At 43.4% G+C, this 23,280-nt stretch overlaps 1 protein-coding gene across 2 annotated transcripts in view; it reads right to left on the bottom strand.

Annotated features, from left to right (window-relative positions):
- Positions 1-21,684, bottom strand: part of LOC139386644 (ski-like protein) — a 43,027-nt gene extending 21,343 nt beyond the window's left edge. The window contains exons 1-2 of one of the 2 annotated variants that reach the window (XM_071132395.1): positions 21,458-21,684; positions 17,472-18,832 (exon numbers count right to left, since the gene is read on the bottom strand). In XM_071132395.1, the coding sequence (XP_070988496.1) occupies positions 17,472-18,638 (1,167 nt within the window). In that variant the 5' untranslated portion in view covers positions 18,639-18,832; positions 21,458-21,684. The remainder of the gene's footprint in view (positions 1-17,471; positions 18,833-21,457) is intronic. The other variant, XM_071132394.1, reaches the window with a different exon arrangement.
- Between the last annotated feature and the right edge of the window lie 1,596 nt (positions 21,685-23,280).

Raw genomic sequence — 23,280 nt, forward strand, 5'->3', positions numbered from 1 at the left:
CTAAAGAATGATTCGTTACAGGCCGTAGAAACATGTCAAACGAAGTAACGGAACTTTTGGACTTTGTTTGCTTGTGCGTCATGAATTTGGATGACTGGGCTGAACGCGCTAACAACAAGGAGGAATTTGGACATAAATAACGGACATTATCGAACAAAACCAACATTTATTGTGGAACTGGGATTCCTGGGAGTGCATTCCGATGAAGATCATCAAAAAGGTAAGTGAATATTTATGTTATTTCTGACTTTGTTGACTGCACAATATGGCGGATATCTTTTTGGCTTGTTTGGGCTCTGAGCGCTGTACTCAGATTGCATGGTTTGCTTTTTCCGTAAAGCTTCTTTGAAATCTGACACAGCGGTTGCATTAAGGAGAAGTGTATCTAAAGTTCCATGTAAAACACTTGTATTTTCATCAACATTTATAATGAGTATTTCTGTAAATTATGTGGCTCTCTGCAAAAACACCGGATGTTTTTGGAACTACTGAACATATGTAAACTAAGATTTTTTGATATATATATATGAACTTTATCGAACAAAACATAAATGTATTGTGTAACATGAAGTCCTATGAGTGTCATCTGATGAAGATCAAAGGTTAGTGATTAATTCTCTCTCTATTTCTGATTTTTGTGACTCCTCTCTTTGGCTGGAAAAATGGCTGTGTTTTTCTGTGACTTGGCTCTGACCTAACAATCGTTTGTGGTGCTTTCGCCGTAAAGCCTATTTGAAATCGGACACTGTGGTGGGATTAACAAGAAGTGTATCGTTAAAATGGTGTGAAATACTTGTATGTCTGAGGAATTTTAATTATGAGATGTTGTTTTGAATTTGGCGCCCTGCACTTTCACTGGATGTTGTCATATCGATCCCGTTAGTGGGATCTCAGCCATAAGTTAACAGGTGTGCAATGTTTCAAGTTAATTTGTGGAATTTTTCCTTCTTAATGCATTTGAGCCAACCAGTTGTGTTGTGACATGGTAGGGGTGGTATACAGAAGACAACCCTGTTTGGTAAAAGACCAAGTCCATATTATGGCAAGAACAGCTCAAATAAGCAAAGAGAAAGAGAACAGTCCATCATTACTTTAAGACATGAAGGTCAGAACTTCAAGTGCAGTCACAAAAACCATCAAGCGCCATGATGAAACTGGCTTTCATGAGGACCGCCACAGGAAAGGAAGACCCAGTTAGCTCTGCTGCAGAGGATAAGTTCATTAGAGTTCCCAGCCTCAAATATTGCATGCCAAATAAATCTCCACTACTTCAGTAGGAAACTGCGTGAATCAGGCCAACATGGTCAAATTGCTGCAAAGAAACCAAAAGGACACCAATAAGAAGAAGACATTTGCTTGGGCCAAGAAACACAAGAAATGGACATTAGACCGGTGAAAATCTGCCATTTGGTCTGATGAGTCCAAATGTAAGATTTTTGGTTACAACCAAAAACGGATGATCTCCGCATGTATGGTTCCCACCGTGATGCATGAAGGAGGTGGTGTGATGGTGCTTTGCTGGTGACACTGTCAGTGATTTTTTTAAAATTCAAGGCACACTTAACCAGCATGGTAACAGCAGCCTTCTGCAGCAATACACCATCCCATCTGGTTTGCACTTAGTGGGACTATCATTTGTTTTTCAACAGGACAATGACCCAACACACCTCCAGGGTGTGTAAGGACTATTTGACCAAGAAGAAGAGTGCTGGAGTGCTGCATCAGATGACCTGGCCTCCACAATCACCTGACCTTATCCCAAATCATCTCAATTGGGTTGAGTTGGATCGCGGAGTGAAGGAAAAGCAGCCAACAAGTTCTCAGCAAGTGGGAAGTCCTTCAAGACTGTGGGAAAATCATTCCAGGTGAAGCTGGTTGAGAGAATGAGTGTGCACAGCTGTCATCAAGGCAAAGGTTGACTACTTTGAAGAATATCATGTATAAAAATATATTTTGATTTGTTTAACACTTTTTTGGTTACTACATGATTCCATATGTGTTATTTCATAGTAGAATAATAGTTTAGACAAACTGTGTAGAAAATGGTAAAAATAAAGAAAAACCCTTGAATGAGTAAGTGTCCAAACTTTTGACTGACTGACATACACAAAAAATAAATGGAATGGAGATTTGGATAAAAGGAAACGCAAGAGCTAAGCACAGGCAAAATCCCAGAGGAAATCTACTTTCGAAAAGACACAGAGGAATTCACCTTTCAGCAGGACAATAACCTCAAACACAAGGCCAAAAATACAGCGGGGCTGCTTACCAGATCGACATTGAATGTTTGAGTGCCCTAGTTACAGTTTTGACTAAAATAGGTTTGAAAATCTATGGTAAGACTTGAAAATGGCTGTCTGGCAACTTCAGAGTTTCAATAATATGCCAATATTGTACAATGCAGATGTGCAACAAAGCTCTTAAGAAACTTACCCAGAAAGACTCACAGAATAAGTCAAGAGATATGACTACTGTGTGAAGGCACTAATTGAGTGGTAAGAGGATTCTTTTAATGCCATTTCTGGTCTCCCCCCCCCCCCCCCCCCATCTTTGAATCAAGAGAGCGATGACACTGCTTTTATATGGTGGATTCGTGTTAAGACCCGTTTCCTTTTTCCACATTTTGTTACGTTCCTTATTATGCAAAATGTGATATTTCAGTTTTTATTTTTACACATTTGCAAAAAAAAAAATACTACTACAAATCTCTTCTTGCTATGTCATTATGGGGTATTGTGTGTAGATTGAGGAGTGGGGGAAAAAACGATCTAATCCCTTTTAGAATAAGGCTGTAGCGTAACAAAATGTGAAATAAAGTCTAAGGGGTCTGAACACACTACAGTTCCTGTGTCTGAGTGTATAGCACTGTCTTGTGTGTAAAGTCTGGGCATGTCTGGGCCTCACTCCATTTACATCTTACCATTAACAATCACAGTTCCAACAGGGGCTGGGCACAGAGGAGTCTTTCACACAGACATCTCTACAGTACATATGTACACACAGCCCCCTGGTTGCTCTAGGAGACCAGACATTGGGCAGTTAAATATTTTCATTGGTTAACTCAATTAATGTATTACTTACTAGTAATTATTCTGGTCTGCATCCCAAATTGCACCCTTTTCTCTATAGGGCCTTATTCCCTACATAGGGAATAAGGTGCCAAATTGGGGGGCGGGGGGGGCTGGTCTCATGCGAATAACCTATTTTCCATGTTCTCCTAGTTATCCTCTTTCCTTTGTTGTTGGAACCAGCTCTGTCTATCGAGGTCAAGTAGTGAGACAAGGGAACAGCAGTCTGTGTGTTCAGACGGTTGCCTGACTGCTTGGCTGGAGTGCCCATGTAACTGCAGCTAGTTTACAATAAGCTCCTTCCCCTGACCGTGCCCCTGACAGAAAAACAGGGCAGGAGCACTGCTCGGTGTAGAGGTGACGTTTCCCTAGTAAGTCTTAAAGATTCTTTCCATAGATGGGATGGTTTGAAATAATGTAGTGACTCTCGTCCAGAGCTATGAACAGATTGTTTTTACAGAAGAGGGGAAAGACAGTGTTTGAGAAAAAAAAAAAAAAACTGGCAGAGCGAGAGAGCGAACAAGAGGGAGGCAGGCCTTGAGGGATAGAAAGAGACAAGGGGGAGTGGGGGGAGAGAGAGCGAGAGAGGAGAGACACTGAGGGAGGCCCGCCCTAGCGTGTGATTGGCTGAATAGGTGGGTTGTTCCAGGCTGAGTGTTCCGTTCAGTGGAAGTTATGCGAGGTCAAAGTTAGTCTCACCCAGGAGGTAAGGAGTGGAGAGGGGTGCCGCAGGGTAGGAGAGGGGTGCCGCGGGGTAAGAGAGGGGATTTCATAACATGCTGCTGCATGAGGGTTTTTGCATGTCTGAGCATTATGTAGAGAAAGACAGAAACATATAGTTAGTGTGTATATATATATATATATATATATATGTGTGTATATATATATATATATATATATATATATATATATATATATATATATATATATCATTTTAAAAAAGAGAAAGGGGAGGCTGACCGAGACAACAGCAGGAACCAGCTGTCCTAGACTGACCCACCCCCTCTCCTCCCTTCACCCTGTAGCAGCTCAGCCTTTCCCCTGGGCGGCTATTATTAAGCAATAAGGCACGAGGGGGTGGGGTATATGGCCAATATACCACGGCTAAGGGCTGTTCTTATGTACCACGCAACGCAGAGTGCCTGGATACAGTCTTCAGCCGTGGTATATTAGCCATATACCACAAACCCCTGAGGTGCCTTATTGCTATTATAAACTGTTACAAACGTAATTACAGCAGTGTAAAAATTTGTCATACCCGTGGTGTACGGTCTGATATACCACAGCTGTCAGACAATCAGCATTCAGGGCTCGAACCACGCAGTTTATAATACACTCCTAGCCTTAGCTGTCTGTCTAGATTAATACTCTAGGCTCTCTTTCCCTCCTCTCCTCCCAGACAGATCCTTATCGGATTGTTGCAACACTTATTTTGTTACCCTCTTCTAAATTGGGCCCAAGGGGACATTGACTGTTTAAAAGCACTTGTATGTGTGTGTGTGTGTGTGTGTGGTGGGGGGGCGCTCTAGACACACTGTCTGGGAAGATCCATTCTAGAACCTTGCAGAACTTATGAATATAAGAGTAGAATCATTAGAACAATAAAATAGGATAGTTATGCAAGTTAGTGAACATGAGCAGTTCTGGAGACGTGTTTGAGGAGAGAGAGCGAGAGAGAGCGAGAGCACGAGAAGAGAGAGCGAGAAAGAATTTGAGGAGAGAGACTGGTCTGTGGTAATGTAAGTCACTGGTCTGTAAATAGAGGAAGACAGAAAAGCAGCTGTCTGCACCGCAGCTGCCGTCTAGGCCCACACACACACACACACACACACACACACACACACACACACACACACACAGCCTCAGAGCAAAATGATATGTAAATGCTCCCAGCCTCACACACATTCCTAACAAGCACACAAGTGTCCTTTTATAATCTGAAAGTGTGTATATTAGGACACGAAGTCCCTCCAGACAGACTGGCAGGTATTTCACAACCAGGCCAAGGAGTCGCGCACCGAGAATCTCTGCCTTTAAATCAGAGAAGACAAAACCTCTCCAACCACCCTATCGGTCTGTGTGTCCGTCTCAGGGGGAAGTTCAAACACTCGTCATCCTCATTACCTCATTGTTTTAGACACCACACACACACACTAACGAGCTGCCAGTTTAGTTATCGTCATCTTTTATAGAGATACCAGTATTGCAAAACAGTACCGTGGCAAGAAAACAAAACAGATTTAACTTCTTTAGGGAAAAAAGCCCTAATGTTGGAAAGAAACATTGTCATTCATGTATTTATTTTCCAAAATATAAAAATCCATCAAATATAAAACACACAAATTTAAATACAGCAGGATTTTAAAGGATCAAATAGTTTGGTCTGCTTCGTGTTTTCATGCTGATATCGTCACCGACCTATTTTAAAGCATAAGTCTTATCTCACCAACGTCTCTATTGACACTATCAACGCTGTATCATTACCAGATCGTTGCTGTACAAGTTGTTGAGAAAACAATTACGTGACTATTCCATTGTTGGAATACACGTCGGGGGTCACAATTTGATAACCTGGTTCTTCATCTTTGGTGTGAACAAATATGACAGGCCAAGTTCAAATTTCAGTAAAAAAAATTAAATTAAAAAAAAAATACAACTTGGTCAGTTAGGCCTCCCGAATAGCACAGCGGTCGAAGGCACTGCATCGCAGTGCTGCGGCGTCACTACAGACTTGGGGTCCGAGCCATGACCGGGAGTCCCATAGGGCAACGCACAATTGGCCCAGTGTCGTCCGTGTTGGGGGGGGGGGGGCTTTACTTGGCTCATCGCGCTCTAGCGACTCCTTGTGGCGGGCCTGGCGCCTACAGACTGACTTCGGTCATCAGGCTTCCGGGATAAGCAGGCGGGTGTTAAAACGTGCGGATTGACGGGGCAAGTTTCGGAGGACGCATGACTTGACCTCTCCCATGCCCATTGGGGAGTTGCAGCAATGAGACAAGATAGCAAATGGGATATTGAGAAATTGGGGGGGAAAAAAGAAAAAGGTAAAATTACCAAAAAATATAAATAAATAAAAAATTGGGTCAGTTTGAGTAAGTCAAAATTTGAGACCCAAAACTAATGTTGAAGGAGGTCACTCATTCCCCAGGTGGTGTGTGAACCAGGTTTAACTAACACCCTATTGACATTACAGGGAGGAGAGCAAAAAGGTTGGCGAGGCTACTAGGTAAATGCAGGGCTCTACATTTTACTCGCACATGCACCAATATATTTTTGCTGTGTGACCTGGAATTAAAAATTGTACGAGCACCAGTTTCCCTAGAAAAAGGATTCTAGCTTTATTACCTCAAATGTTTTAGATTGTTCACCTACATTTTTCATATTAGGCGCACAAGTTCTCCTTGTAAAAAAAAAAAAAGTCAGCGTTGAGCACTTGGTAAAGGGAGGAGAGGCTAGCTAGGCTACTAGGTACAGTGGCTACTAGGGATGCACATTATTAACAAATAAAAAAATAAAAATCTGTGAACATATCGGAATCGGATGAGATTAGCTAAAAATGCCAACATCAGTATCGGGCCAATGTCTAGTTTAGCGCCTATGTGCAAAACCGATGTTAAAACGTACCTACGTTATATTAGGTATGCACATTTCGTAATAATGCCACGTAAAATGTTGCGCTACATGTGCAACACAGCATTCATAACCTTGCCCACAATGTCTGCTTTGTGGATCGAGCAGTCATTTGAAAGAGTAAGAAAATTTCAGCAAGGCAACTCAAAAAGGCGAAATCCATTAAAGCCAAGATAATGGAATGAATTGCCCTTGACAAATCAACCGTTCTCTGTCGTGGATGATGTTGGCTTTCGCCGGCTGGTCGAGCACCGGTACAAACTACCAAGTGCGCAATTTTTCAGATGTTGCCCTACCGGAGTTACACAGTAATAACGTCACTGCTATTAGCTAAACAGCATACATACATACTATGGAATGCTGTTTGGGTCTTTGCTGGTCAAAAAAGATACAATAGCACTGTCAAAGCTATACAAAAAAAGTCTGCAAACAAGCAAACACAGGTCACGAACGATGTGTTTACAATACAACGTTTGTAATAATGTATAATTTGTTCAACCACAACTTCTGGGGTAGCTACCTTTAGCTTTGTACTTAGCTAGCACCAATACAACCACCTGAAAACAATGACCAGTAGAATCTGCAGTCATTTTCATTATTCTTAGCAATGATTTAGGAATCCTTGTGCGTACGTTTTAGCTAGGTTTCCACTTGTTCGCTTATTGAAAATGAATTGAAATTCATGAAAATAAATAGCTAGCAAGCAATTTAACCCTGTTGCCCAAAGCTAACGTTATAAGCAGCCAGCTAGCTTCATCTGGCTAGTTAGGCTCGACGTGACTGGGTTGTGAAGCAAGCCACAATAAGGATTAGGCACAAGAGTGGAATTTGCAGTCTGCCTTCAAATTAAGTGTCATTGACAGTGATGCAAATTAATACAAATAGTAGAATAATGCCATACTTTTATTTTGAAGGCTAACCAAAGTCCACTATTGTGGCTAATCCTTATTGTGGCTAGCATCACATACAGTTGAAGTCTGAAGTTTACATACACTTAGGTTTGAGTCATTAAAACTCTTTCAACCACTCCACAAATGTCTTGTTAACAAACTATAGTTTTGGCAAGTCGCTTAGGACATCTACTTTGTAGATATAAAAACCCAGCTAAACTGAGTTATGGATATAAAGAAGGACATTGAACAAAAATGACCATTTGTGATGTAACTGGGACCTTTTGGAGTGCCAACAGAAGAAGATCAAAGGGTAAGGCATTTATTATATCGCTATTTCTGACTTTCGTGGCGCACCTGCCTGGTTGAAATATGTTTTTCATGTGTTGGTATGCAGGGCGCTGTCCTCCGATAATTGCATGGTGTGCATTCGCCGTAAAGAAATCTGACACAGCGGCTGGATTAACAAGAAGTTAAGCTTTATTTTGATGTGTTACACTTGTGATTTTATGAAAAGTTAAATATTTTTTAATTCTGTAGTTTTTATTTCGCTCTCTGCAATTTCACCGGATGTTGGCCAGGTGGGACACTACCGTCCCACCTGCCCTATGATTACATGTCAGGAATTGTGAAAAACTGAGTTAAAATGTATTTGGCTAAGGTGTATGTAAACTTCTGACTTGACCTGTAGATGGGTCCGACCATCATTAATCAAATAAGAACTGTCTTATAAATCAGGGTTATTTTAAATGAAACCTAGCTATATTAGGTCACTGAAACAGATTATGTTTTTGGGGAAGAACATTGTTTGCATCTATGAGCTAGCTTGCTTTAAAAAAATTTTTAAAAAAATTAATGACCAGCACTGTAGGTGTGCGAGACAACTTCACCAGCATCATAGCATACGTATCAATGAATCGTTGTGACATAAGACATATGAGTGATAGTGTAATCAATGTGTAATAACTACGTTAAAAAAAATGATGAACGCGTTAATTTTTTACATTTTATTTCACCTTTATTTAACCAGGTAGGCTAGTTGAGAACAAGGTCTCATTTACAACTGCAACCTGGCCAAGATAAAGCATAGCAGTGTGAACAGACAACACAGAGTTACACATGGAGTAAACAATTAACAAGTCAATAACACAGTAGAAAAAAAGAGTCTATATACATTGTGTGCAAAAGGCATGAGGTAGGCGAATAATTCTGGAGTGATAAATGATCAGATGGTCATTTACAGGTAGAGATACTGGTGTACAAAAGATCAGAAAAGTAAATAAATATAAACAGTATGGGGATGAAGTAGGTAAATTGGGTGGGCTATTTACCGATAGACTATGTACAGCTGCAGTGATCGGTTAGCTGCTCAGATAGCAGATGTTTGAAGTTGGTGAGGGAGATAAAAGTCTCGAACTTCAGCGATTTTTGCAATTCGTTCCAGTCACAGGCAGCAGAGAACTGGAACGAAAGGCGGCCAAATGAGGTGTTGGCTTTAGGGATGATCAGTGAGATACACCTGCTGGAGCGCGTGCTACGGGTGGGTGTTGCCATCGTGACCAGTGAACTGAGATTAGCCGGCGCTATACCTAGCATGGACTTGTAGATGACCTGGAGCCAGTGGGTCTGGCGACGAATATGTAGCGAGGGCCAGCCGACTAGAGCATACAGGTCGCAGTGGTGGGTGGTATAAGGTGCTTTAGTAACAAAACGGATGGCACTGTGATAAACTGATTCCAGTTTGCTGAGTAGAGTATTGGAAGCTATTTTGTAGAGGACATCGCCCGAAGTCGAGGATTGGTAGGATAGTCAGTTTTACTAGGGTAAGTTTGGCGGCGTGAGTGGAGGCTTTGTTGCAGGATAGAAAGCCGACTCTCACTTATGTGAGGTGCAGTCATAGTCAGGTCCTGATTGATCAACAAGCTTATTTGACACATCTCTTTTGACAATCAAACATAGTTCCACAGAAATCCTGGTTGGGAATGAAATGACTGCACAACGAAACAGCACAGCAAGTATGTGAAAGAAATAGGTTGAGATTATGTTTTACTGATAATGGGGACATGTATAAATGCCAACAAAATATTATTTTGGTCAGTGTGGTGTGTATTTAACGTTTATTTAACTAGGCAAGTCAGTCAAGAGCAATTCCTATTTACAATGACGGCCTACCCCGGACGACGCTGGGCCAATTGCGTGCCGCAATTGGGACTCCCAATCACAGCCGGATGTGATACAGCCTGGATTCAAACCAGGGACTGTAGTGACACCTCTTGCAATGAGATGCAGTGCCTTAGACCGCTGCGTCCATGTGTGTGCGTTAAGAATTCTAGAGCAGTTAAATAGTTAAAAGTCCACTAAAATGTTAAATATCAGTATTGTTTTTTGGCAAGGAAAATATTGGATATCGTATCGGCCAAAAATGTCATATCGGAGCATCACTAGTGGCTACATTAGGCACAATGGACCAATGAAGAGACGAGACCGGGGTTGTGTTCAGTAGAAATCATTGTAGCAAAACACTGAAGCAAAAACGCCAAAATTAGAATTTATTGGATAAGTTCTGGTGGCAATTGTTCCCCATTTGGTATCTACTGAATACAACCAAGGGCCTTGACTCCTGAACACTCCAATAGGGATATGGAAACAGCAGCCTTTTTTTAGGGAAAAACACACTTCCAGTAGCCTCACAGAACCCCCCCCCCCCCCCATCAGTGTGTTAGTTTAACCCTTCTCGTCAGCCAGCCACTGTTTACACAGTGTCAATGTGCACATTGTAACACAGTCCAATGGTTTCCAGACACACACAAAGCTAAGCTCTCTCTCTCTCACTCTCTGAAGGCATGTTTCTCTGTCACTCCATAGGAAAGTACACGACTAAGAGCCTTGACTCCTCAACACTCCAATAAGGATATGGAAACAGCAGCAGTTGGGGAAAACAAACTTCCAGAAGTTAAGTCTCGGTCCTCACCTTCTCAAAAACCCATTGGAGGAGGTCAGAGGGAGGGGTTGAGGGTTGAGTACGAGAGAAGTACGCAATTGAGTAGGCTTGGGCGGTATACCGTAGTATCTGGAAAAAGCCAGGGGATTGTTTTTCAATAACGTCAAAACTATTTCATAATTGTATTTTTTTATTAATTTGAATCTGTAGCTACTTTAAGTAAATACGTAGTCAACTTGAGATAGAGAACATTGCGTTCATTTCATTGGTCACATGATGTAACTTACGGTAGTCCCCATTCACCTGGTGTTTGTTTACAAGCTAACAACGACAAGAGACCGGAGCCTTGTGTCACGCACAGTAGTGCAGCATGCACCAGGTGATCCAATTACAGTTCGCAATTCACAACCACCAGATAGTTATTAGCATTATGTATTAGCTAGTTAGCTTACTAGAGCTAAGTGGTTAGCTTCTTCCAAAATCAAGCATTTGCTTGGTAACAGCAGAATCCCCTCCTGGATAAAGAACCTTGCCAGCTAGCATTAGTATTGTGCGTGCAGAAAACTGAGTAGGGTTTGAGTTACTAGTATACATACTTTAGGTCAGAAACTGTGCAAAACTTTCGCAATGCGGTCGTTAGTGTTGTCTAACTTAAATGCTATCAGGATTCCTTAATACTTGTTAGCCTTTTGGTAAGTGACTTTTTGGGCTTTGAATATTAGTACTTTTTAAATAAATACTGCATTCAACTTGTGCACTAGGTAATAAAGCATATTGCGTTCATCATTTTGCCAGTCAGGTAATTGTTTTATTATGAAGGTAATTGTTTTATTATGACGCTTTACAGGTACTAGTTTCCCAAAACAGCGATTAAATGTTATTGGTCAAATACATGTTTAGCAGATGTTATTGCGGGTGTAGCAAAATGCTTGTGTTTCTAGCTCCAACAGTGCAGTAGTATCCAACACTACACCAATCTAAAAGTAAAAGAAGAATGTAATCAAGAAATATTAGGATGAGCAATGGTCGGAGTGTGTGAGAGGTACTTTTGTTCATGCATGTGGAGCCCCTACAAGTTAGTGGATTTGGGTATTTCAGCCACACCCGTTGCTGACGGGTGTATACATTTTTGTTGGGCACACAGCCATGCAATCTCCATAGACAAACACTGGCAATAGAATGGCCTTACAGAAGAACTCAGTGACTTTCAAACGTGGCACTGTCATAGGATGCTACCGTTCTAACAAGTCAGTTTGTCTAGTTTTTGACCTGCTAGAGCTGCCCCAGTCAACTGTAAGTGCTGTTATTGTGAAGTGGAATTGTCTAGGAGCAACAACATCTCAGCCACAAAGTGTTAGGTCACACAAGCTCACAGAACGGGACCGCCGAGTGCTGAAGCGCGTAGCGTGTAATAATCGTCTCTCCTTGATTGCAACACAGACTACAGAGTTCCAAACTGCCTCTGGAAGCAACATCAGGACAAGAACTTTGTCGGGAACTTCATGAAATGGGTTTCCATGGCTGAGCAGCCGCACACAAGCCTAAGATCACCATGCGCAATGCCAAGCGTCGGCTGGAGCGGTGTAAAGCTCACCACCATTGGACTATGGAGCAGTGGAAACGCTAGAGTGATGAATCACGCTTCACCATCTGGTAATCCGACGGAAGAACTGGGTTTGGTGAATACCAGGAGAATGCTACCTGCCTCAACGCATAGTGCCAACTAAAGTTTGGTGGAGAAGGAATAATGGTGTGGGGCTATATTTCCATGGTTCGGGCTAGGCCCCTTAGCTCCAGTGAAGGGAAATCTTAACGCTACAACATACAAGGACATTCTATACGATTCTGTGCTTCCAACTTTGTGGCAGCAGTTTGTTGGGGAAGGCCCTTTCCTGTTTCAGCATGACAATGTCCCCATGCACAAACTGAGGTCCATACAGAAATGGTTTGTCGAGATCGGTTATGGACAGCATCCGCTATGAGCATCTGCTATGAGGGGGGGGGGGGATAATGCTCCCCTTCTGTGCACTAGCGGTAATAATGTAGAACCCAGGATGGCACAGGCATGGAATGAAGGTATGGAAATCTGAATACAGCTCAACCCTACAATTCAGCCTCTCTCTCCCCCTCTCTCGCTCTTCAACTTCCAGCAGGATGTGGAAACAGTGAGTCAGTCAGTGTGGTAGATCAGCAGGTGGCTGGGTTGTTTCCCAAAATTGCACCTTATTCCCTAAAGTGCACTACTTTTGACCAGGGCTCTGTGGAGCTCCCAGTCTAAAGTTGTGCACTGTATAGGGAATAGGGTGCCATTTGAGGCAGTCCAGTCTGGAGGATGAATGCTAGCAGCTAGGGACCAGCCCTACAGTCTGTCCACTTCTCTCACACACACACACACACACACACACACACACAAGGGGAGGGTTAGAGATTAGAAGGGAATCCCAGTGCAGGGAGACTTCTCACACACTCCTATGTCCATTCTAATGGGGGGGGGGGGGAATAATGTCACCCTGGAGCTTCCTCTACAACAGAACCTTTACAGGAATCTGCTCTGTGCTCTTTCAGAACAGCCCAGGTTCATGTTACAGCGGACCGTGAACGTGCGTGTACCACAACACACAGTGTAGTACAAATGTTGTAAAGTAGTCAACATTAAAATTCCACCAATCAGAAGACAGACAAAGATAGAAAAACAAGTTCAAACAACCAAGACAGAGAAAATATATACAGCACAGCAGCCCCCCCCCAGACAGAAGACAGAACAGTCCTCCCACCCCAGACAGAAGACAGAACAGTCCTCCCACCCCAGACAGAAGACAGAACAGTCCTCCCACCCCAGGCAGAATACAGAACAGTCCTCCCCCCTTCAGGCATAGAGGGCAAAAAATAACCTTCACCTGAAACTGTCACAGACACGAGGACCTCTGATGAGTGAGACACACAGGGATGTGTCATTAACTTCCAGTTATTTGCAGCTCATTACAGAGACATTAGGGTCACACACACCTTACGGTGTATCATGTGTTCTGCTGAAGGTGTGTATTAGTCTGCTCTGCAGTGGAGATGTGTCTGTGAGTGAGTGGCCCCCAGGTCTGTCCATCTGATAGAATTCACAGTATTTTTCCTGTATTCTTTTTTTTAATTGAGCTTTGTTTATATGAACCCCTTATAAAACAAGCCCATTTTTAACCACATTCCTGCCTGTATACGTGTTTTGTACCTCCCGTGTGCATGCCGGCTTGCCGGAGACGAGTGGTACTAGTAGTTTGCAGATGTGGGTGGGCATTTATTTATTTATTTGTCCGACAAACAGTGGCAGTCCTGTAGGCGAAAACAACTTGTTGATGAGAGAGGTTGAAGGAGAACGGCAAGAATCATGCAAGTTAACAGGCGGAACACAGACAGAGACTTGCATGGGACCAGCTCTACAGACAAATAACGCGCAGTACAACAGTGGGGCGCAGAATTCTAACTCGGAACGCACAACTTGTTGGTCCTTGTCACGGACGGGCTATTGCAGCAAAAGACCACACCGGGTTCCACTCCTAACAGCTAAGAAGCTGCTCCAGTGGGCACGCGATCACCAACACTGGACAATTGAGGAGTGGAAAAACATTGCCTGGTTCGACAAATCCCAGTTCCTGTTGTGTCATGCTGATGGCAGAGTCAGGATTTGGCGTAAACAGCACGAGTCCATGACCACATCCTGCCTGGTGTCAACGGTACAGGCTCGGGGTGGTAATGTAATGGTGTGGGGAATGTTTTCCTGGCACACGTTAGGTCCCTTGAATTGATTCATGTTTCCATGTCCCAAAGAATTCAGGCTGTTCCGGATGCAAAAGGGGGGGGGCAACCTGTTACTTGATGGGTGTCTCTAAAACTGGCCACTTAGTATATGTTATAGTAAGAATATAACAGAATAAAATACAAATAATATTTTTCCCACAGAACTGGTGTCACGGGAACGTGTGGAACTGATGTCAAATAAAACGTTATTTTGAAACAGAGCCCAAACCTATGGCTTTTTGACACACAATGCATCTCTTTGTGCTCTTTTGTACATCAGTATTTTCTACTTGCACATCCTCATCTGCACATATATCACTCCAGTGTAAAATTGCTAAATTGTAATTAATTCGCCACTATGGGCCTATTTATTGCCTTACCTCCTTACTTCATTTCACACACTATACAGGTGAAATTTTAAAAATGAACGGATATTCAGTGAAAAATAAAAAGTCTGAAAGATTGATTTATCAAGACGAGTCCCCACACTTTCCTTAAGCAGACCGATGGCGCTGTCCAACTCAAAACGGTGTTGAAATTATCATCTAGTTGACCACACGCGGGTATAGGCTATTGCTTCAAATGTATTACATACGAGTGAGTGGATGACCTTAGGAGTTTCAGTAAGCAACAATTTGATACATACCTTCAAATTGCACTAACTTACTTTATTCCAATATTTTCTTAATTTCAGTGATATTTATTCCCACAGTAATTCTTAAAATGGTTCCATCCAGTGATTAAGAAAACAATGCATGCTTAGTGGTGGGCTATGCGGAGACAGAAGTGACATGACTCGCAAAGTCTACAACTGGCATGAGGATGGTTAACTGGCGCTGCCTAGCAACCATCAAGAGTTTAAGAGGGCAGCGCGTGCCAATTCCGCCTCAGCATTAAGGCTGTTTCATACTAAGCTGTAGGCAGAACTTTACCGAAATGATTACCAGGTCGCTAGGCGGGGGGGGGGGGGGGGGTTGGCTTTGATACCGGCAATACCTTTCAGATAGAAAAGGTGGAGGTCAAGTTGGCGAAAAAACATAGTTGTATGAAAGAGAGGAGTCTCTCAGACAAACACAGCGGACCAAGCCAAAGTGCGAGAGGGAGGGGAAGGGGGGGGGGAGGAATGCGGTTTGGGCGCAAGACTAGACACCAGACGGTATTTCCGGCACACACACACACACAAATTGAAACATATGGGAGAGGCTGGGCCCCTCTCCCTCCCCCTCTTTCTGCCAGACAAACACAGCAGACAGGGAGTGCCAAATGACTGTACAGCAAGCAGTGTTGTCACACCTGCACAGCACACACACTAGAAATACACAGACACTATAAAAACACTTGGGAGTCCATAGTCTCTTGTTTAACCCATAACCTGCCAGGCTGCATTGAATTCAAACACCAGTTAGAGTCAGGGTCATCTAACTAGTCAACTCTTCCTTAGTGAGCCATCATTAAAACGACAAGGCAAAAAACTAAGCCTACGTCCCAAACTAGACCCTATTCCCTTTATATAGTACATCATTTGTTTTACCAGAGCCCTATAAAGTAGAAAAAATAAAAATAAAAAAGGGTACTATTTGTGACGTACCCTAATAGTCCAGTTTGATTAAGTAGAGAGGTCCTGTCATGTCATAGCGATGAACCAGTCAGAGGAGAAACCATCTAGAGCTCTGTTTTCAGCTGGAGTCAGCCATTTCTATGGGTCCTGCAGGCCATTTCTATGGGTCCTGCTGGCCATTTCTATGGGTCCTGCTGGCCATTTCTATGGGTCCTGCTGGCCATTTCTATGGGTCCTGCTGGCCATTTCTATGGGTCCTGTTGGCCATTTCTATGGGTCCTGCTGCTCTGCTCTGTAGAATCCTGTTTGGTTCTGGTCTTCAGTGAACAGCACTGGTGGTGATGGTAATGCAACTTGGGCATTCGCCCTTGTATGGGCTTGGGTTGCCGGTTACTGCACACTCCAGTTCAGTGGTACGAATAAAGATCATAGGCTGTTTCCCCAGACAGATCGTCAGCCTAGTCCTGGACTAAGAAGGCATTCAATTAAGATTCTCCACTTAAATTGTATTTTAAAACCCTCAACAAATCGAATGACAAAAATTACTTTGGAATGCTTAAAAGGTCATTTAAATAGGGGAGGGATGAACTTAATGAATCTAAACTGTCCCCCCTATCTTGCCCAGAGGTCAGAGTAAGTGAGGGAGAGTCCACTAGTCCAGTCAGTGCTCTTGCCTATTGATGGTTCTAGTGACCTCCAGCTGACCAGAAGGACAAATGATGCTCTTCCCCTGTGTGACACACACACTGCAGTGACCCAGAGCAGGAGAGACCAGCTGGTCAGCTGTTAGCCTGTCCAACCCCGCTCTGATCTACTACACCATCTTGACTTACCCCCGCATTAGTGAGTTGCCAGTGTTTCCATGTAGATGTCAGCGCTAGTGTTGTTGTGTTTCCATGTAGATGTCAGCGCTAGTGTTGTTGTGTTTCCATGTATATGTCAGCGCAAGTGTTATGTTTCCACCAGGAATGTGACACTAAAGGCTTGGGGCGAGCACAATCAACAGCAGCACATGCAACATATGTGCGTTTGACCAATAAAATTAGACAGTTGCTTTGTGAGAAAGTGCTCAAGTTCAGTTAGTCCTTGTTATGTAAATTTACATTTGTCATTTAGCAGACACTCTTATCCAAAGCGATTTACAGGAGCAATTAGGGTTACGTGCCATGCTCAAGAGCACAAACCGATTTTTCACCTAATCTGCTCTGGGATTCAAACCAGCGACCTTTCGGTTACTGGCCCAACACTCTTAACCGCTAGGCTACCTGCCATGCCATCTGAAAAGTACCGAGGGCCTGAGTTTGGCCCAAGGTCAGAGCAGATCCGCCAGAGCCATGGCCCAGTGAGACACGGGTGCTAGTCCGCATACATGGAAACAGAAAAGTCTGAGTATTTTGGGTAAAACACAATAGGGTAAATCTCCAAAGAAATCTCACTATACGGGCAGCAGGAAGAATGTCACCTGTCCCCTATGTATCGTCTTACACACAGCAAGGACTGGTTTCTCTAGACTCTACCAATGACAGTGCAACCACACTAAGTAGTCTAAGGCAAACATATCTGTTCAGAAACACAATAAGAAGTCATTCGTTACTTACTTTGTCGCTGGTTCGGTTGTAGTGGAACTTGTCCTTCATGTCCTCCAACAGCTGTTTGAGCTGCGGCTCCTCTGCCGTTCCCAGGTACTTCCTCCCCAGCTGCAGGTAGCACGGCCATTTGGCCGAGTCAAAGCCCCAGTGACAGGTCCTCTTGTCCGGCGACTTGTGAGAGTGCATCACAAACTTCTGCGGAGAGAAGAGGAGCTGGCATTCCACGCACTGAATACAGGGCGACTCGGGCTTGGCGTAGAATTGGGGAACGAACAGACCCTGGCATTTCCCCAGACACTGGTGCTCCACCTGGAAGCTGGCCTCCGTCTCCTTGAGGAGCTCCTGGCCGGGTAGCTTGGTGATGGGTTCGGAGGGGAGGACAGCCCCCGGGCGGAGGAGGGCGTTGCAGAGGCGTTGGGCGTCAGTTAAGGTGATGAGGCCGCAGGACGGAGCATTGAAGGGTAAAATACCCAGCACCTTGAGTATGTGGAGCTGTTCCCCGTCGCAGCGTGAGCAGTACACATAGAGCTCGTCGCACACGGAATTGATCTGCTGCAAGGAGAAGTGGCGGAGAACCGAGTTGAGCACCTGGGGGAGGCAGAGGCGCTTCTCCCCGCCGACGGCAAAGCACGAGATGGATTCTCCCTCAAGAAGGGAGTGGCTGAGTTCTGTGGAGCTGTCACTGGGCACCAGCAGGGGTATACCTCCCAGCACAGGAGGGGAGGGTAGAGGTGCCATGCCAGGGTAGGAACCAGGGCCGGGGGAGGAGGATGCTTCGTGGCCAGAGCGGGCTGAGAAGGCTGCTGGGCCCCCTAGAGAGCGCGCGCTGCTGAGAGTGAAGGCTGCCAGCGTGTGTTTCAGCCCGGGGCTCAGGTCTAAAGCTTTCGCTCCACATACCTGGAACTCCCCCCTACTGTCCATCTCTATTGATCTAGTCATGCCTGGATCCACCTCCCGGTCCTGGGTCTGCTCTTCCCCAGCCTCCCTCTTTACCTTGGGGGTCCAGGGCAGGGGGGGCAGAGGGTCCAGGTTTCGGCGTTTCAGGTTCATCTCAGCCATCAGCCTCTTCTTAATGGGCACGTCTTCTATTCTCTCACGGTACAGCTGCTTCATGTTGCCCTTGAACGAGGTCAGGTCTTTGAATGGGGTTTTCAGACTCGTCTGAGTACTGGCCATGTCAGAGTTAGAGCTACGGATGAGTCTTTCCACTACCCCCTTCACTTGGATCTATTAGTCCCCCGTTGAGTAGTCTATGTGGGTTTTGTTAGTATCTTTTCAAATGTTCCAGATCGTCTGGTGTTCAGAAAGGTACATGGTGGAGACTGCAGTGTTTCTGTTCAGATTGTTGCGTCTAAGTCTCTGTCTGCTTCCTGTAGGGGATGGGAAAGGTTCAGGCGTTAACACAAACCAAGAGAGGAAACGAGGGGGGGACTATATTCCCCCCCCTCGTCGGTAAAGCTCTAACTATATTAAAATGTATTCCATGTGTAAAAGGAATTGTTAGACTCCAACCACGCAAGTCATAGATAGTGCAAAAAAAAAAGAGTTAATGCAGATAGGCTCTCGGACTAACTCTCGACTCATCACATGCACTGCTGCTACTGTTTATCTATCCTGTTGCCTTGTCACTTTACCCCTACCTAGATGTACATATCTACCTCAATTACCTTGTACCCTGCACATCGACTGGGTGCTGTTTCCCAGTGTTTATAGCCAAGTTTCTTTACTCGTGGTGTATTTAATTAATAGGTGTTTTAATTTTCTATTATTTTTATCTCTGCATTGTTGGGAAAGGACCCGTAAGTAAGCGTTTTACTGTTAGACTACACCTATTGTTTACAAAGCATGTAACAAATAAGATTTTATTTTATAGAATTAGACTAATTTTAACCGATTATGAAATTAAAATGTTTGGGAGGGGTTGCTAAAAGAATTTGGTATATATTTAAGGTGTATTTTCTGGGGGGGGGGGGGGGAGTGGCTCAAGGGGCAATTCACATACCATGTTATCACCCAAAGGCAGTAAAATCACCATTCCATTTCCAACAGAAAGTGCTAGTTTTGTCCAGTTAAACCAACCAGGTAGCAAGCCAACCAGTATATAGCTGGTCTCTCTGGCCCTCTCTAGGTCACTAAATACGGTCACAAAAAAAGTTCACACCTGGTGCAGCCTAGTAACACATTTTCCCTGTTAAATTACTCAGCCATTTAAATACTTTTTACATGTTTTTTTATGAAAAACTCAGTTTTTGCCATAGCCCTCATTTACAGGCTTTTTATTGCGATTTAAACATGAGCTTGTTCAAGGTGTCAGACTAGAGGGCTGTTGCCATCAACTGGGTCACTGAAAATACATACCGAAAATTCTGGGGCGGGGCTTAGCGAAGGCTCAATTGTTACGTTCCTGAAACGCAGTGTGATATTCAATGGGATGTTGAACATGGTATTTTCCCCACACCGCAGAATCTAACTGCATTTAAAAGCGCATAACTCCGACTATAATAAAACGGTGTATACCTTAAAACGACCGTTGTATTAACAGTAAATACAGTGCACCGTGTTAACTACTGTAATCCAACAGTAGGAAAATATATCTACAGCATTTCAGTGGAAACCTTCAACGACAACATGACAAGCAGCCTCCCATATAACTAGCTACAATCACATTGAGTGCTTGTGTGACAAATATCATCCATTAAAAAAAAGTGTGACTGTCAAAGACAAACATATAGGGCAAAAATATATAAATACTGCATTTTGGCAGTCGGATGTCTTTAACCGCGCATAGTCAGTAGCCGTGTGCGGACGACAGTACAGCATTCTACCAGCAGCACCACTGACTGACATCCATGCAGTAACTACAGTGTACAGATCTTTCCACCAAAGGAAGCAACTATCCGGGTACAAAACGCGGGACTGCAGACCAGGTGGTCGTAGTTATTGTTAAAAATCCCATTCCCATAATTAAATGCAATAATACCGAATGCTTCACCAATGCAATGGAGAACAGGTTCACGCGTTGACTTCCAACCCAAACGGATGTTTCCACGCAACACAAATAATATAGTTGTTTAGTTATTTTAACAGGGTTGTTCATATTAATATTTAAAAGACGTCAATTTTCTCCTTAAAAATATATAAAAAATAAAATGGACGTTGAGAGTCGAGGGTCCCTTACCCTGTTTTTTCTCCTTCATAGCTAACAAGGACAACGCGCACAGCTCCATTCATATTCATTTCCTCTCCAAACTCCCTTTCTCTCCCTCTCTCTCCCCCTCGTCTACAAACTCTACTTCCCCTCCTCTGGCTCGCCACGGTCATGGCACTGGTATGCAGACAGCACTGATAATGACATTCACTGGCCAGGCTGCTGTCTAACACCCGACCTACAATTAATTACAAACTAACGTTAACGTTGTTAGCTATAGCTGAACAACATTCCGGTTTTAGTTAACGTTAGCGACACATTTAGCCAACACGTCTGAATACAACAAAAAACAAATATACTAGCAATGTAAAGCCAAGGCTGGGGTGTATTTTACACCAACGAAACACGACAAAATAAGTATTTCGGAATATAAAACTGATACAATAGCGAATACTGTGGGTTAATTAAATGTTGAGAGGGGGGGGTAATTACGGCAACATATGAGGACTGCGTAAGAGAAAACACCAAAGCCAATTCGATAACTCGAATTAACATTGATTTTCGCTTAACTTTTAACTACAAAAATATATATTGAAGCCAGTTGGGCAAACGGGGACTGGAGTTAGCTTAGCATGGCCCCTGACAACACACCCAACCGCAACGCTGTGTGAAGCCAAAGCCAGCTAGCCGAGGCTAACCTTTACTAGTGACCGCTTTGGTTAAAGCCTCAAATCATGGCTCCATTTCGGGGGAAAAAACGTCAAATAAACAAAAATGAAAACGTGATAAATTACATATTTACATCAAGCGAATAACAACGTACAGAAACCAGTTTTAAAAGACTTGCCTGAATGAGGTCGTTTCGGCTTCTCTTCATTCGGTTCTACCGACCATCAACAAGCTACCTCTAGAAACCGCTACCGCTAGGAGACATACAACGTCACAACACTACCTAACGATGATGAGACGTCACCCAGACTCGAATTGGGCATTTCACGGAAACTGTGCGGGGGTGTCTGTCTGCCTGTCTGTCTCGCAGTCTGTCTGGCTTGTTTTGTGTAGCACATCTGCAGTACTGAGAGGGAGAGAGAGAAAGAGAAAGAGAGAGAGAAAAAGAAAAAGAGAGAGAGAGAAAGAGTGAGAAAAAGAGAGAGAGAAAAAGAGAGAGAGAGAGAGAGCCTCACCGACCATATAAACCCAGCCATATAACGATTTATATCGTTCTTTATACCATTCGTTCTGTTCTTGATGTCCTTGAGTCTAGTATATTTAGGTTACATATTAACTAAGGTTTATACTCTGTAAATGGCCCACTATTAAGAATATGTTCTATTTAAAACAATTATCTTATTATTAAATGATTGAAAACAATTATCAACATACACAGGCATATCTATACTATACCATATTTGATTTAGAATATATCTATTTGGTTCATATTGTTTTGGTTTATTTGTTATGTTTTAACACTTTGTTGATCTTTTTCCCAGTAACATCATGTCCTGGGGTGACATTAGTTTGGCAGCTGATCACACCAAACAACACAATGAATTTGGGCTTTCAGTCAAGTTTGTAAACATACGAAAGAAACACACGAAAGGTTGTTTGAGGATAAGAGATAAAATACAACACATCAAATCAAATCCATGTACCAAGCTGAGATCATTTTGTGACTTTTTAGGAAATTATGTTTACCTGCAATGTCAATAAGTCATACCTTAGACCTGGCGCCAGTTAAAAGTCATAGCTGTGTGATTCACTAGCTGGTGCCTGTGATGAGAGAGAGGCGTAAAAGAGGTGGATTGCTCACTGTGTTAATGAATGTGGAGTTTGGCTGAAATGTGTGACTTGTCTGGATTGATTGGACTCAGAGACGTCAGGCCCACTGAAACTGAGAGGGCAGAACACAGCGCCCTTATTTTTTAATACATTTGTACATGAAATATATACAAGATATTTTACACACAATTCATAATTAATACAAAAAATATATATAATAGATATGGGGAATCATCAGTGCCCCCTCAAAAAAAAACGTGTAGGGCTGATTGTGGTCTCTGCTCTGACAGTTGATAATTAGAGATGTGTCCCAAATGGCAACCTATTTCCGACCGACAGAGTCCACTATTTTGACCAGAGCCCTATGGGCCCTGGTCAAAAGTAGGGCCCTGGTCAAACGTAGTGCGCTATATAATAAAATAAAAAAATAACAAATAGAGTGCCATTTAGGATGCACCTATTAATGATTTACGCCTGTGACCGGGTTGCTGCTGGCTGGGGCTTCCTCAGACTCTGTCCTGTATCATGGATGAGTCATTGGCTTTTTTTTTTATATGATGTGTGGAAAGGGAAAGGCTGCGGTGCTTCAGCTCTATCTACTGTCCACACACTGACTACTACACCACTACCATGTTTAAAGCCCTACCCCCTCCCTGAGAATCAGAAGGGCTGTGGTGCTATGGTTTCAGCTCTATCTACTGTCCACACACTGACTACTACACCACTACCATGTTTAAAGCCCTACCCCCTCCCTGAGAATCAGAAGGGCTGTGGTGCTATGGTTTCAGCTCTATCTACTGTCCACACACTGACTACTACACCACTACCATGTTTAAAGCCCTACCCCCTCCCTGAGAATCAGAAGGGCTGTGGTGCTATGGTTTCAGCTCT

The sequence above is a fragment of the Oncorhynchus clarkii genome, chromosome 28 (assembly GCF_045791955.1).
Source record: "Oncorhynchus clarkii lewisi isolate Uvic-CL-2024 chromosome 28, UVic_Ocla_1.0, whole genome shotgun sequence".
Classification (NCBI taxonomy): domain Eukaryota; kingdom Metazoa; phylum Chordata; class Actinopteri; order Salmoniformes; family Salmonidae; genus Oncorhynchus; species Oncorhynchus clarkii.